The sequence below is a fragment of the Cydia pomonella genome, chromosome 18 (assembly GCF_033807575.1).
Source record: "Cydia pomonella isolate Wapato2018A chromosome 18, ilCydPomo1, whole genome shotgun sequence".
NCBI lineage: Eukaryota > Metazoa > Arthropoda > Insecta > Lepidoptera > Tortricidae > Cydia > Cydia pomonella.
The window spans coordinates 13,381,012-13,397,209 of record NC_084720.1 but is presented as its reverse complement, the minus strand read 5'-3'; the positions used below and the strand labels follow the sequence as shown (position 1 = coordinate 13,397,209).

At 35.5% G+C, this 16,198-nt stretch overlaps 1 protein-coding gene across 3 annotated transcripts in view; it reads left to right on the top strand.

Annotated features, from left to right (window-relative positions):
• LOC133527540 (thrombospondin type-1 domain-containing protein 4-like) overlaps window positions 1-16,198 on the top strand; it is a 162,566-nt gene that overhangs the window by 76,245 nt on the left and 70,123 nt on the right. For all 3 annotated transcript variants that reach the window (XM_061864589.1, XM_061864591.1, XM_061864592.1), the window contains 3 exons: window positions 7,316-7,445; window positions 8,645-8,747; window positions 9,594-9,724. In XM_061864589.1, coding sequence (XP_061720573.1) covers window positions 7,316-7,445; window positions 8,645-8,747; window positions 9,594-9,724 — 364 coding nt within the window. The remainder of the gene's footprint in view (window positions 1-7,315; window positions 7,446-8,644; window positions 8,748-9,593; window positions 9,725-16,198) is intronic.

Genomic DNA, 16,198 nt, shown 5'->3' with positions numbered 1-16,198 from the left:
TTACTGATTTTTTTTTTGGAGAATAAAAGCTAAATTTAAATAATATTACTGATTTTAACGAAGTGCATTCAAAACTTACACGTTTGAGATCTTAAAAAGTCATAGTCATAGTAGTCATAGTATATTTATTCATGAACAATACAGAATTGTGTTTGAATATACATGAAGTGAAAAACATAAGAAAAACAACAACAAAGAACTTATTAAATGTAGGTACCTACAAGTAAACAAATAAATATCAGTCTAAAAATACGGCATGCAATAAAATGCAATATCTTCATTTATTTATTACTTAATCAATTTTTACCAAAAACGCATATTAGCAGTTTATAGAGACTTCTCCTTATTTCGTCATAAGTCACAAGCTACAAGTATAAAGTACAGCTTTTGAGAAACAAAATTACTATTTTAGTATATAATATCTACTAGTGTTTGTCAACTTGTGAAACAACAACACTTATGAAAACTCTTTTATCCCCGCTCTTGTAACAATTATACATTTAAGTGAAACGGAAACTTGTAAAAAATATAGAAATACAAGCGTTACCATAGATACACACTTGTATTACAAGACTTGTAACGTACGAGAAATAGGCCCCTGATGTTTCGAATCATTTACAGTCGTCCTAATACGTCAAATATTAGGTCTAGATACGATATTGCTCGGATATGTCAGTGTCAAAAGTGACGTTACTTCAAGGTGACAGTGATTTTAATATTTTAAATGCATTATACGCAACATAATCCTTTTAATTACGTTTATTTCAAGGTTGACAATGTTGAGCAAGTTTTGGGATTCTTACTTAGTATCGCAATTCAACAGATTTATGCATAAAAATATGTTTGCCTGCTTTGCTTACGAATGGAGAGAAAGATAAACACAATTTATTTAATTTTTAAAACTGAATGTTTCTATCCAGAATCATAAAAAAATGGCATGTTTTCTTATTACATTTAATACTTTTGTTTTTATTAAGTTTATGAACTCCTAGAAAAACTCACTGCGAAGAAGTCTTTTGTCTTTTGCCAAAATTAAACTCGATTATTCATTAAGTACATATTTTACGACCGGTATGTATTTTTAAGGTTTCGAGCATTAGTGTGTATATTGTACATTTTCGTCGTTTTTAATTTTTTTGTTATTTTACTTTGTTACGTATTGCAATTTAATGGATGACTGTCATTGGCCTTCTTTTATGTAAGCATTTATATGTTTAGTTATATTTACGGCTGTTGTTATCCTGAATACCAATAAAATAAAATAAAAGAATGTCTCGACATGGTTCCTTAGTAGGGATTCAAACGGTACCGACCAGCCCTTTCTCGACATCTTAATTTAAGGACCACTTCTTGTGCAATGAAAACAGTTGAATATGCATTTACTCGTAGTACTATGAATCCTTTTGACAAATTAACCCGGAGCAACAGATTTAAAATATCGCAAAATGTATTTATGGCAAAATTATTGCAATTTTAATACTAAATTTTTTGAAAAATTTAGTTTAGTAGCATAAAGTTGCTGCTATATACGGATATATTATGTTTTATTGAGATGAAATATTCCATTATTATTGAATAGGTGGGTTTAATTTAATTTATAAATAACGACAACACAAAATAATATCTAATCCAATATCAATTTCAGTTTATTTATTCATAACGCAAGTTACAAGTCTGTTTAGTTATTTATATTTACATCTGATGTCAATGTTATATCAATCAATAAAATGTTATGTCAATATAGATGAATATATGAATCTAAATAATTTTATGTGATTATTAAAATGAAGTATCTCATTTTAATAATCACATAAAATTATTTAGATTCATATATTCATCTAATTTAAACGCCTTATCTACTAAATATTCCTAATGCTTACTTATACCACCTTATACACATATCTGATAGTTCAGTTGACTTCAAATTATTTGGCAAACAATTAAAAAAAAAAAGACTTTTGTATGAGTGTAATTCGAATTAATTTTAATATTAAACTTATAAATTACAAAATACTTAATAAACTTGAGAGCGATTTGTTCAATGCGAATCATTAAATCTGTAACTTTAATGACTTCGTAAGAGTTTACCCACTTCACTTTGTAAAGATCGCTCTTAAACTTTGCCTTAGATGACTTACATGCATGAATTACAAAAGCACCATTAGGAAAGCTACATAAATGAGAAATGTTTAGTTGGTCTAATGGTTCGCAAATCGTTAGCTCCATTGAAACTACATTATTAATCATCAATTCATCTCTTTAAGAACCAAGCTGTTCCTAGTTCCTTCGTTTTAGTACCTAAATGATCAAGGCACGTTTTGATCATAAACTGATAGACCCTTTACAATGCTGTCATTCTTTCATTTACATATTCAACATACCAAAATTATCGCGACAAAGAACATTATACTGTGACTAGTGGGGCTTACTCTTCAATTATTTTTAAATTTATTAACATAGTCAATGGGATTAACTATGTTACCTGCATATAACAATAACATTAAGTATGTTGGATACAGTTTAAAATCAAAACATGAATAAAAATTTACTTCACGTGTCACAAAAAACTTGGTCATAAAATATTAACACCCACACCGTCAACCCGTCAAGACAATCAACGAGAAATGCCAATATTTTATCACGGCCGTCGGAGTGAGATGTACCATCCACGTGATAAATTGACTCCTTATAGACTTTATTGCGAAGGCATAAGGTCCACCGCTGGTCAGTTAAGAGCGTTGCTGCATTCGACACGACTGTCCCGCCTCATCGACCCACCGGCGTGACACTTTCATTTCACGCACTCGGAAACGCTGTCATCGCGGTTTCGTAAATGTTAATCTTCTTAAGTTAAAGATATTCTTAAATATCTTCATCTTCTAGCACATCAGGGGTGCCTGAACTTTCTCTCATACTGTCTCTCCTTTTTTATTGGGAGGTGTTCTTCTTGACAATGTTTTTGCGGAATTGTCCTTTCGCCAAATATGGAGTGACAATGTCATTACGCCCCTAAGTTACATAACAGATGATCAAATTTGAAAGGTATCTATTTTTTTACCGCACATTTCACGTTACCACAGCTTCACTGATTATTTAAAATATAATGTTCCCACTTAACCAGAGAAGCATTATTGTATTCAATGTTGTAACTTCTATGTTTAATATCCGTTTATTTCGCCACACACAGAGTTAAAGGCTAAATGCGTTTAAAATTGACCTTACCGCCCTTTCCACGTAGAACATGCCAAATTAATGTAATATTCAAGATTAAAAGATGGAACAAGCACGTGCCCGACCGGATTATCACGGAATTTGGTCAGAGGTTCTGATTGACGTACAATTTGGAGCTCTTTGGCGTACAATGGATTGTTATCATTATGTTTACACGGTCTTTAATCTTTTGTTCGACACGCAATTTGGTTAAGTACTTTATTTAGCGGAATATTACACTATGAATATGTGTAATTTTGTACCATATCACACAGAGTGCGAGTCTAGTAAATAGGTATACGTATTAGGTTCATGAGAACATTTTATATACGCAGGTATTGTATTTTTATTCGATTACCAATGGAAAGAGCGTTGCATCATTATCACAAAAAAGAAAGCAGCATACTTTATAATTATTTGTATTTATTTATTACTTATTGGGTTCCTACTAATCTTGTAAAGGTACTACGAATATTAGTTTCAAAGCCGTAACTACCTTACATACATGTATGCTTTATAATAAACAATCCTCATCAACATTTTTCTAACACGGAACATCTCCGCTTTAACAACAGAGCTTAAATATCGTGTGAAAAATATTTCTCCACAGCCTAAACTGCCAAGTCACCGTCTGTCTAAAAGTCGAATACCGTGTTAACAACAAAACTTGTGTAAGAGTAAATTGCAGATTTAGAGGCCCTGGTTCAAATGCTCGTAATTAGTGTTAGGAACTATTTGATGGTTTACGATTAATTTTATGCGTTTGCCCAACTGTTCAGACAAATAACAAATTTATTGCGGGCCGATTTATGATTTATGTTATGCGAATCGCGAACATAAATACACTAATTTCAATTTAATTAAATAGGTCAATAGTTTGGTTCCTGCCATTCATTAGCATAGTTAAACTAATGACGTAAATACCAAAGTATTGGTTCTAATATAATTGACTAAGTAAAGTGTATGGGAAACGGTATCTAATTTCTTTAATTAAAGATTAGTATGCATTTTGTTGCACGAGAGAGTAAAACAAATATATGTATATACCTATCTTTTGGTTCAATAAATATATTAGGTACGTACTACCAAATTATCCTCTGCAACAGATCTGGTAAAACGCCAAAAAATTGCACACTAACTACGGGAAAAACTAGGAAAAAAGACAACGATTGAAATTTTATTTTAAATGTGATATTTCATTCAACAAAATGACTGAAAAGTACTTTCAGAACGGCAATATTGAAATTCATCAACCTATTATATGCGCTTCAATAAAATAAAAATCCCACTCAATAGCTATCATCAGTATCATGACAGAACAGATCGATATCAAAACCAATTATTTGTAGGCGGCGCGGCGTATAGACAACGCCACGTCTACGGTTGTATCGTTTTAATTACTGCACAAAAGTAATATGTGACCCCCGCCGGGATGTAATATAGCTAAAACAATGTAATTCATTCTATAGTGTATTGTATGCGTTTATGCATCTTGTATAATAATTCGATGCATAAGGAGGTGGTTATTCCATGGCTGAATTTACGTTATAAGCCATTCCTGGAATATCCCGTAGACTAAGCCTTGTTTGATGTCACAAAATCTAAAAACGGACGTTACAAACCTTTGTAATTTGTTGGTACTTATAGGTATACTTAGCACCATAACCACGGAAAATAAATACACTCGAAACCTCATTTAGTTTTTCGCAATATTCTCGTGCAATAAATTCAAATTCGTACTCATTATCTCATATCACTTACGCAAAATCTTTTTATGCGTGATGAGGCAATACTGTCTTAGATCTTAGAATGTCCTTTTTTAAAATGGAAAATACGACGGTTTACGCTAGTCACGACAGAAACACGTACTCTCCGATATGCGATAGGTAGGTACCAATAACATAGGATCTGTTTACGAACTATTGCAACTGACTGCATACTTGGACGAATAGATACATTTGATTGATCGTGATAAAATATTCGACACCGAAAACATCAGACTCATTTAAATTAAGCCCTTTACAGCCTGCAGGCATCATAGTAATTGCTACATTCTTTTGTCTTGTATTTGCTATAAATTCAATTCGGCTATTGTCTGATCGTTATTAGTGTTATTACAAACTGACAGTGATATTATTGAACTTTTCATTTAACAAAGTACTATTCAATTTCAATTTAAAACTCGATCCCTGAAGGCATTTTTCCGCTGCCTTTATTCATATGGTAAATCAGTTATTGATTTTGTTTTCTTTAGTGGTGAAATTAAGAATATTTCTAGAAATTTTATGCCAATGCTGCTCATTCCGCTGGGTTATGTACATTTAGAATTCCGAGTTTCTTGAAATTCTACAAAATTTCCCGTTATCTCCCTATGTGTGGTCTGGGTTAACAATAAAGGCATTCAAAGGTCGTACATCTGATAGCTTAAGGTTTACGGAACAAACGCCAATCAGACGGTACTACCGTTGGAGAAATCCCTGACCACAATTGGATGACGGGAACACGGTCAGGCGGTCAGCTGTGTTTATGGGTACATATTTATCTAATATTTTCATTCAAAATTTCTTCGTAAACATATGATCTATTCGTTTTAACTTTGGGAATTAGTAAACGTGCTGGTTATAATTAACACAAATATTTTGCATATCCGAATGTAACTGTTCCTAACATTGAGACATAAGTATTTCAAAAGGCTAACTATATTTCTGATTATATTCACTTATATGTGTATAAGCAGTTTTCTTACCTTTAGTGTAATTTCACATGTCTATTTCAATATTTTCAGCCAGACAGAATTCAATTTTATAATAGAACCATTTTTACTTCACCGCAGGTTTTATTCTAGTCACTATACTAATGGAATATCATCTGCAATAGGAGTTACGCCAGTACTTATGAAAACGAGCTACCGGTCTACGACAAAATCCTAATTAGTTTTGGTTATGGAGCCTTGTTGGTTAACCACAAACGAAATGGTTTCTAACCGATGCGAGAAAATATGTTAAATGAGGCAATTGTCCTTTAACCTTTGCTAGACTAACAATTGATTTAGTTTGCTCTTCCATCGTCCTTTGCCGGAGGTTTGTTTCTCTTTCATGTACATTTTGTACTAATACACAAGTAAAATGCACATAAAAGGAATGTGATTTTATTTTTGCCTGCAGTTTTCTACTGGCTCTAATATATGTTTAACACAACCAGGTTTAATACGTGTCTCATATATATTTTTGCTGATTAGATATAATTTTGATGATATGAATTTGTAAAGCTGTTTTGCACGTCAAAAATTAAAGTATAATAATAACATTAATAATCAGAAATATTCATTTTTAGTACACATTATGGTTACAATAGATAAGTAGATAAGTATTAGGTACAGTGAAAGTCAACATTAAAGTAGTATTATTACTCAATTTAACTCATAAGTCAGTCAGATGCAGTGTTCAAAATCCGGACGCCATAACTACACACTATTTTTAGCAATAGCTGTGAAAAGTCCTTTAATAAGATTATTTATATAAACGTTATTGCTCAAAATACAAATAATAATGCACAAATCGCGGACTTAATGCCTAATGGCTTTCTCTACCAGTGAACCATTCGGGCTAAACAGAGACATGAAAAAATGGTGGAAGGAATAGTGCATTATCACTAAACCACTACCAGGATTTCGAAGCTAGAGAGATTAACTATCCCAACCCCGCCCCGTGCATAGAAGATTGTTGCACAACTATTTGCAGCAGACTTTACCTATTAGAGTTGACAAACTACTTCATGAGAAATGATAAAATAATAAAGCAAATATTGAACACAGGCGGGCTAACCAATTGAACTGATTATTAGTACTTATATGTCCTTAGTTAGTAGTTCTACGAATTTAGTCATGTGCTTGTTTAGATCATTTTGAGTTCATATGCGATATTGTTAAATATCCTAATGCCACCTAGTCTGGGATGCAGAATTTATTGTGACATTTGCAGTACTAAAATAATTCAGATTAAGAGTAATATTTGCTGAAGCACCATTTTTGTAAGGTCTTAGTCTCATACCAGTTTCAGAAAGCTGTTTAAATGCTCCACTAAAATAAAAACAATTTAATTTTCAGAATGCGACGTAGTAGAAAAAGAAGGAAATTGATTCGGAGCACGGAGCGTCTGCGGAGAGCTCGCGACATTCCGAGCGGGGATCCTGACTGCCCCGGCCTGGCTAGGCGGTACCATGAGTGTAACACTGAGGTGAGTCATATTTGAAGCTACCCGTACCCTGTCTTTTATACTGATAAGAAAAAAAAGATGCGGAGTATGGAGCAGCTGCATAGAGCTTGCAAGATTCCGAGCAGGGATCATGAATGCCCCGGACGTCTGGCTAGGCAATACCATTTCAATTCATGTGTACAATTACCCTGGGCCCTGAATGCATTTTATATTAAAGAGAAGGAAATTGATGCGGAGTAGGGGACAGCTGCGTAGAACTCGCGAGATTCCGAGGGGGATCTGATTTCCCCGGCATGCCTAGGCGGAAAATCATTTTTTGAAGGGATATTTTTCTTATAGTGAACATAAGAAAATTGATTAGAAGTAGAAAACGTCTCCGGCGGGCTTACGAGATTCCTTGTGGGGATGCTGCAGTCAGTCTCACACAGTGCAGCAGTCACAGGGGGCAGTGTGTCTGTTACAGTTAACAGTCATGTATGTGATAGGTGAAGCTACAATGACATATTGAGCTGGTGCAGAGTACATGCGTAGATCTCATGAGATTCCGTGCGAGGATCATGATTGCCCCCGCCTGGCTAGGCGGTACCATGAATGTAACGCTGAGGTGAGTCAAGTGTACAATTACCCTAGATGCATTTTATATTGAAGAGAAGGAATTTATTTAAACTCGTGAGATTCCAATCCAAGCGGGCATCCTGAATATCCCGGTCTGGTCAGGTACCAAGAGTATAAAACTAAGGTAAGTCATATGGGAAGCTATCCTGAAGGTACCCCTTTATATTGAAGAGAAGGAAGTTGTATGGCAGTAAAGAGTGACTGCGAAGAGCTGGTGAGATCCCGGGTGGGAATCCTAGTTGCCCGGCCTCGCCAGGCAGTACCCTAATTATTAGGTAAGTTCTATATATTGCAGGGTAACGCATGACTTTTATTTTTAAATTAAGGATAATTAATACATAGTACTTACGAAGACGTTAAAAGTAGTAACGAGTAATACTTAGTTGATTTTTACTTTTGTTTGTTCAGTGATGGAATCTAATTAAATATCAAAACCATATCGGTACTTACTTAGTCATTTTCATAGAGAATACACCCTTCTTCTATTCACTTCCACCTTCCACTCGATGTACATGAACAATAATTTGTTTGTTATTGCGAAACTTAGAGGTTTTATTAAAAACTAACAAGTGTACACGAATATATTTTATTGTTATTATTTCCAGCCGTGTCCAGGCCCACTGCGAGACTCCCGGGCCGAACAATGTGCTGTATACGACCGACGGCCGTTCCGAGGGAGGTTCTACACCTGGGTGCCCTATGTTGATGGTAGGTGTAGTTAAAAGACAAGATGCTTGTCCAAATACTGATTTATTTCCTGAGACCTAGGAGGGTTGTGATTATGACCGAGGAGAGTTGTGACAATATGGATTTCTCGGAAACTATGATATCATTAGCAAGCTGAAAACAACGGTGCTTTTTGATGCAACACGTGATAGCGACGCATGTAAAACGGTTTTGAGTGGACGAATCATACAAAGTGCAGTTTGGAAAAATAAATTGTGTTACGGGAATTTTAAAAATATCCAGGATAGGATCCACGAAACAAAGTCGTTAACAAAACCAATAATTTGGGATACTCTTTAGCAAAAAAAAACTAACTGTTGTTTTAAAATGAACTGTTGACTAATTTATATTGGCACGAAAAACAAACACTGGACGTTTTTGATTGCCTTAGATTTGTTTCTAGACAAAGGATAACTGAAAGGTTTACATGGCCTTTGCGTACTCTATTTGTATTTTGATTTTAGCAATTAGTGTTTTATACCTGCTAGCAAAGAGAATTTGAAATAGAGTAAAAGAAAACTTTGTAGCCACATTAAATTTACTGCCATCTTTCGACACATGATTAAAACTTTTAGAACGTCATTGCTCGAAAAGATGCCTTTGGCCTATGCTCTATTAGATGGCGGCACTTTTTGATATTTAACAAATCTAACACATATCAGTGAAATGATAAGGATCAAAATCAAATGGCGTTTTAATCATGTGTCGAAAGAAGGCAGTAAATTTACTGTGGCTACAAAGTTTTCTTTGTCAATCCACCTCTATTTCAAATTCTCTTCGCTACTAGGTATTATTCTAGTTATTCAACGAACTTTACGTACGTTTCAGGTAATTCACCCTGTACGCTGAACTGCCGGCCTCGTGGTCAGCAGTTCTACGCCTCCCTAGCCCTCGTGACCGACGGGACCCCGTGCACCAAGCCCGGCTACAGGGCCATCTGTGTACAGGGATCCTGTAAGGTAAGTTATTAGCTAGTGTTATCAGGTAAAGTACGAAAGCTAAGCACGAAGAATTTCATACATTGACCCGCCTGTTCACAATTATATTGCTGCTCGCACAGTGGCATTGACCGCCTGCATCATCGGTGGGACAATAATATAATTATGCGAGTGCGATAAATAAAGAAAGGACTAAAACAGAATTTTTAAATGTTAAAGTTCGTATTTTTTGGGAAAAATATATTTTTTTTAATACGAAACCTATACTGAAGCGACCGATCAAAATCAAAATGATTTCTTAAGATTAAGTGGAAAACGTTTTCTCCCGAATTTCTTAGAAAAATTAACCGTTATTTCGTTAGGATCCCAAAGCTACTCTTCCCTCTTATGTGTCGCTTTACGACGTATAGTCAGCAAAGCGAAGTAGACGACTTGTCTAATCACGCTTTATTTGTCAAAAGTGAATATTTGACAATTCTGTTACCTTCCATAAAATACAGTTCCATACAGCGCCTTCTACTTCAGCTGACAAAATTGAGGCAATAATAAAAAATAAGAATAGAGCGCCAAAGTAATAAAACGATACGTACCTACATTTATTTTGATTACATACTTAGAATTATCTATATCTATATCTGTAAAAACATTTATGACTTTATTCATAAATGCGCTACAATTGGTTTTCTTTTTCATTGATTATCATTCATATTCATCCATCCTCGCTTGCTCTTCTTTCATACTGTACTCTCTATTCGACCTGATGAAAATTCCGGAAAAAATCAGTTGTTGGTCAGTTGTTTTTTTTTCGGGAACTACCAAAATTCGTTTTTTTTTTCGGTTTTTTCCTGTTTTATTCTGAAAAATTAAATACGTCATACACAATGCCACTGATGAGTGATAGCAGTGTCAAATATATAAAATGCCAGAAACTAACACATTAGACGTGCAACCTTAACCTTCCTGTTAAATTGTTTTTTTTTCAGCTTAGTTCGTTCTTTCCAAAGTATTGTAATAGAAATTTGCATTGTTTTTTCGAAAGAAACTTGAAAAAAACGAGTAGTTTGGAAATTTTCCCGTATTTTCCGGGTTATTTAACGCTAATTCGTCCTCCTATTTATTTTCACCCGCCTTTTGCCGACCTACTTAAACGCAAATAAAGAAGAGCAGATTTTAAATATATGTCATTTCTTTTGGCAATGTCAATCAAGAAAAATTTTTCTTCTACGAAAGTATGGAAGGTGGAGATAAGGAATTAAATCTCCATGTACCAAAAAGTGTCGCCAAAGAACCTTAAATAGGTGGCGCTACTATACCTAGAATACTTGATAAAAAATCAAATCATAGACAGCGCACTTCACTCCGTCAATAACGCCTAGGTTCTTAGCTACTCTAGCGCTACTCTGGAGACTTTTGGAACTATTATTTATAGCTGGCAGCTGGATACTTTTGCAACAATTCTGCCTACAACATTCCTTGCCTCTACCTTCCATATACGAAAGTAATGCTATGTTTTTAATTGTAATTAAATAAGAGCTCGATAAATTTGAGTGTGAAGGAGCAGTAATAAGGATAGAGAAGAAAGCGAACCAAATTAAAACTATATTTTTGGCAACCGCCTTAAATAAAACCCTACGGTTGTGATTCAGGTAAGTCGGCTTCATAATTAACATCCTTTTTGTTTTATTCTAATTTTAGTTTCTCATAGCCATAGTCCCTTTATATTTCTAGGACTGCGCTTTCCACTGATCCTTCGACCGCGTCCCCATTTCGCAAATAATCGTTTTTCTTAATCCGTCATTTTAACTGAATACTTAATAATAATTCGTAAAAAGGGATAAAACATAAATTAACTAGGTAATTGAGGTCTGTAAAGTGTTATGAATATAAACCAGTTTCCATTTACCTAACCCTTAATACAATCACAAATATTACAATCAAATAACTACCTATCTATTCACAAAAAACACGGTGACAATCCCAACGCTAGAAGTCTTACAAATCAAAACCAATCGGTTTCTAGATGGTGCGGATTTGACAAATTAGTCCCAATGGGCAGGACTCGCTGCGCCACAGGTGGCCCTTGTACCCTTCAGGCACAATAAGACCTAATTGCCTTGATATTGTCATTAAGATACGTCGAATTGGTTCTGGTGACTATACGCCCGTATCGCTTGTAGTAGAAAAAAGAGATGAGTCAATTTAAAAGGGATAGTATGTTTTTGTTTAGGAGCAATAACCGATAGGGTTAAACGACGGTAATCTTTCATATTAAGCTTCCTAATGAGGTTATAATATAACAAGGGTAGTATTTAAAATAAATAGGTACGTAGAATGGTGATTTGCTTCTATTGGGTACTAAATGTTCCTTATATACAATAAAATCAAACAAAAATACAATGATTTTAGCCATATCATATAGTATGAAGACTCTGGGGTAATTCTTGTTTGCTATCGACGTGATGTAAAAAACCACAGTAAACTTACTAAACCGAACAATCAATAGATTTTTCGTGTTATTACTCCATCAAGGTGTTGATGATTCTGCCAATGTCGAGGTTGGATAAGACACGGCTAGTATATGAATCTTATCATATTACGGTCATAGACAGTGTTCGGTGGAGTTAAACTGAATAACGTGTTTAAGCGCCACGTTTAGTTCCGCTACTCGACGGTAGATGGCGTTAAAAGTAACTTTAGTCATTAGTTGCAGAATTAGTTGTAGGCATTATGTTATTATTTTAAAGTAAAACAAATATTATGTAAAATCCTACGAATATTATAAAATGAAACTATGAGGACTTATTGAAAGGAGGAGGAATTATTGAAACTCTTTCAACCAGGGATCGGAAACCGGTATTTTTTGTATGGGAACGAAAACGGTATTTTTTCGTTCTTTGTTAATTATTTCATTTCTAATTGGGCAATCTAATAATACGAAGTCGTTATCTAAAAACACAACCGCGTCCTATATTTGGAGTATAAAATAAACCGAAATATATGTTTATTTCAAAGTTTTTCCAAAAAACCGGTTCCGATCCCTGCTTTCAACTAAAACTTAAAGTACTTACTGAATGTATTCAGATGAAAGGTGAGCACCCTATCTATAACAGATTTTTAATATTCACGTAAATTTTTCCCATATTCTATACCACATTTAAGCTTCATTTAAGTAAGAACGGATATCTCTATCACACTTACGCTTTAGGCAACTTCTACAAATTGCGTTATTTCTCTAAAACTGTCTTATATGTCCCTCTGCATAAAAAGGACACGTCGGAATATATGAAACACGAGAGTTACGCCATTTCGGATATCCATACTGAGTCGCCGAAGTACGCATCAAAGTTTACGCGATTCAAACGCATACGGTTATTGAAATAAGTCGTAAAATAGACTGAAATTAAATTGTACTTAAACCATTCCGATTCAGCATGGTCTTCAACCCTGACGGCCCTCAAGCGCTGATCCATCACTCGCCTTACACAATGGTAATGATAGTGACCCTAAAGCACAGATCACTTAATAGACAACATTACTTAGTTTTAGTAAACAATTTCATTTCTGGTACAAGTTTTTATCCTTGACTGTACGAGACTATTCTAACAACCCCAAACAAACACAATTAGTTTGCGTTATTTTATAGCAGAGTTCCCATAGCCACCTCCCGTCTTCAACATCAGATCAGTTCCATGTCATCATAAAAGCATAAAAGCTTGTAAAGTACTTATACCTGCAAAATATGTTTAATTTCCTTACATTTCCGCTTGCTTCATCACTTCGTAGATATCAAAGAATCTTTGTAGAAATCTTTGTCGGCTGGGTGTCCATCCTCACCTCACACCCTAGAACCTAAATGGTCGCATTAATTTTCTCTCGCGGATGCTCCGGCTGTGACATTGGCGAATTGTGCGCCGTACCGAGGTTTTCTCGAAGGACTAGTATAGGACTCTTTAAAAAATGTTCATATCATATCATATCATTATATCAATGGAGTACATTAGCCCTACTGGAGTTGCAGGCGTCTATAGGCTACGGTGACAGCTTATCATCAGTCGGGCCGTTTGCTTGCTTGCCACCGACGTACTTCAAATATACATTTTTTTTGCAAATATCAACGACTCACGGTCACATTGACGCTGTTTTAGGTATGTGTGAGAACGGAGTCCACAATTACGCCTTGCAAACAGTGCAAACATTCCGATAATTAATACTTAATTTAAAAAAAATACCCAATTAAAAAAAATCAAAACAGTTTAAAGTGCCCTATTTTATCATGTGCCTCAGCAGCTCCTGTTCCAAATTTAATCTACTCGTCAAAATATCACTATAATTTAATTCATATTACAATATTTACCCATGTAAATGAATCCCAATAATCTTATTTATTTATTTAAACTTGATTGCACAAAAGAAAACTTATCGTATAAAAGGCGGACTTAATGCCAAAAGGCATTCTCTACCAGTCAACCTTAAGGTAAAGATTATTTAAACTATAAATGGTGCCTTTGAGAAATAATGCACGACTACCTTATAAAAAAATACCTAAATCACTATAGGTGTCCCTTATTTGAAGCGTTACTCGATTTCTGATGGTCATCTGCGTGACTGTAAAACCAACTTAGCATTATCCCATAAGGAGGTGAACTAGGGGATACATTTAGCACGGTAGATGTGGTGGTTTCTATGCGGACTAAGTCGGGGCCAGAGGCCCTGCCGCGAACACCGAAGTTCAAAAAAATTAAGTATCTTTCTCTGTCACTCTAATCACGCCTTAATTGGAGTATAAGAGAAATACTCGCAATTTGCGACCTTCACCTGTGTTCGTGGTAGGCCCTCAGAGGCCAGTGTTTTGTAATGCGGAGCCTATGAGAGTTAGTCTATGGCCTAATGTTACCAGAATAGGAAGCTGCCGGAGCCAAGGGACTGGTAAGGTTTGAGAGCTCAAGGTACGCTTGACAATTGTATGAAACTGATAGTAATCGTTATATGTCATGTATGTTAGTCGGACATTTTATTTTATTATGATGTTATTACGAATTTGGGGAGAACAAATATAAAAAGATAATATACCGAAGTTGTAATCTTGCGTACCTCGCATGAGCATCAGGCGGGCAGTATACTTGTTTGCCACCGACGTAGTATGAAAAACGACCGTAAGAAGAGGCTACTATGCCATCCATGTATCATGAGGGTACCGCTGAACGTAATTAGATCCCTTGTAGGTAATAAACAGCGCATCACTACGAGATTGGCTACCACTGTCTAATTTATAGTCATAATCTGACATGTATACTAAACTAATACTGCAACAGAAATAGTTGGCCACACCTGACCAGAGCTGGGGGCTCTAACGGCACCGGATCGGTTGCTATTGTTTGACAGTAATTGTTGTCGATTGCTGTAACTCACCAATAAGACCAGACCTATCTCAACTACCCCTGATATCTTCTATCTGCACATTCAAAATTGAACTGTATTCGCAAGGTATAAGTTTGATTTTGCAGCTATAATGCTTTGGGAATTGCGAGGATGCGAATCTTGGTCGTGTATCGGTTATACAGATTCGGAGGCATAACGGTTATAGTATGGAGCAGGTCTGAGTCCTTGGGTACTTGTGTTAACGGCACATCAGGTTGATTCGAAGTATAGTGATATGGTTGAGACTGTAGACTAGCGGAGACCTAAATAGTACAATCCTTACATATACTTAAGAGAAAATTGTGATTCAATTGGTGTGTATTGGATTATCCAAAATAAGAACTAATCTATTTAAGGCGGCTCCTCCTCCCGCAAAATACTGTAAAACTGAGTTACTCTGAACCATTTTTATATTAAATCAGTATGACAGATTCTGAGCAGAAAAAATATACAACCATCTACAAGATATGAGAAATGATATGGTTTTTCTAAAATCTATTTTAATTTAAATCATTGTAGAAAAAAAAATCAGTTGTATCCTTATTACTACTGCAACTTTTCGCACCAAAAGTAGCTGATACCCTGCGCGAAGAATAGGCGGGTTTTCACCCGGGTCGCTCCTGCACTGACCACACCATCACCCTACGTATCCTTATAGAACAGTGCGTCGAATGGCAATCGGAACTGTTCTTGGCTTTGGTTGACTTCAAAAAGGCCTTCGACACTGTGAAATGGAGCGCATTGTGGTCTAGCCTAAGCAAGAGGGGTATCCCTACCTGTATCGTCCGCATAATACGCTCTTTATACGAAGGTAGCTCATGCAGGGTGGTCCATGAGAAAGAGCTTGGTGCGCCGATACAGATATCAGCCGGGGTAAGGCAAGGGTGCCTTCTATCACCGCTTTTATTTGTGATTCTCTTGGATGACGTCATGCGTAATGTGGTATCGACACCGAGAGGTATACCATGGGACACGAACGTTTTAGAGGACTTGGACAATGCGGACGCCATCGTGTTGAATTCGCCTACCTACTCTTGCTCATCTAGAAGCCAAACTTGAAAGTCTTAAAGAAGAGGC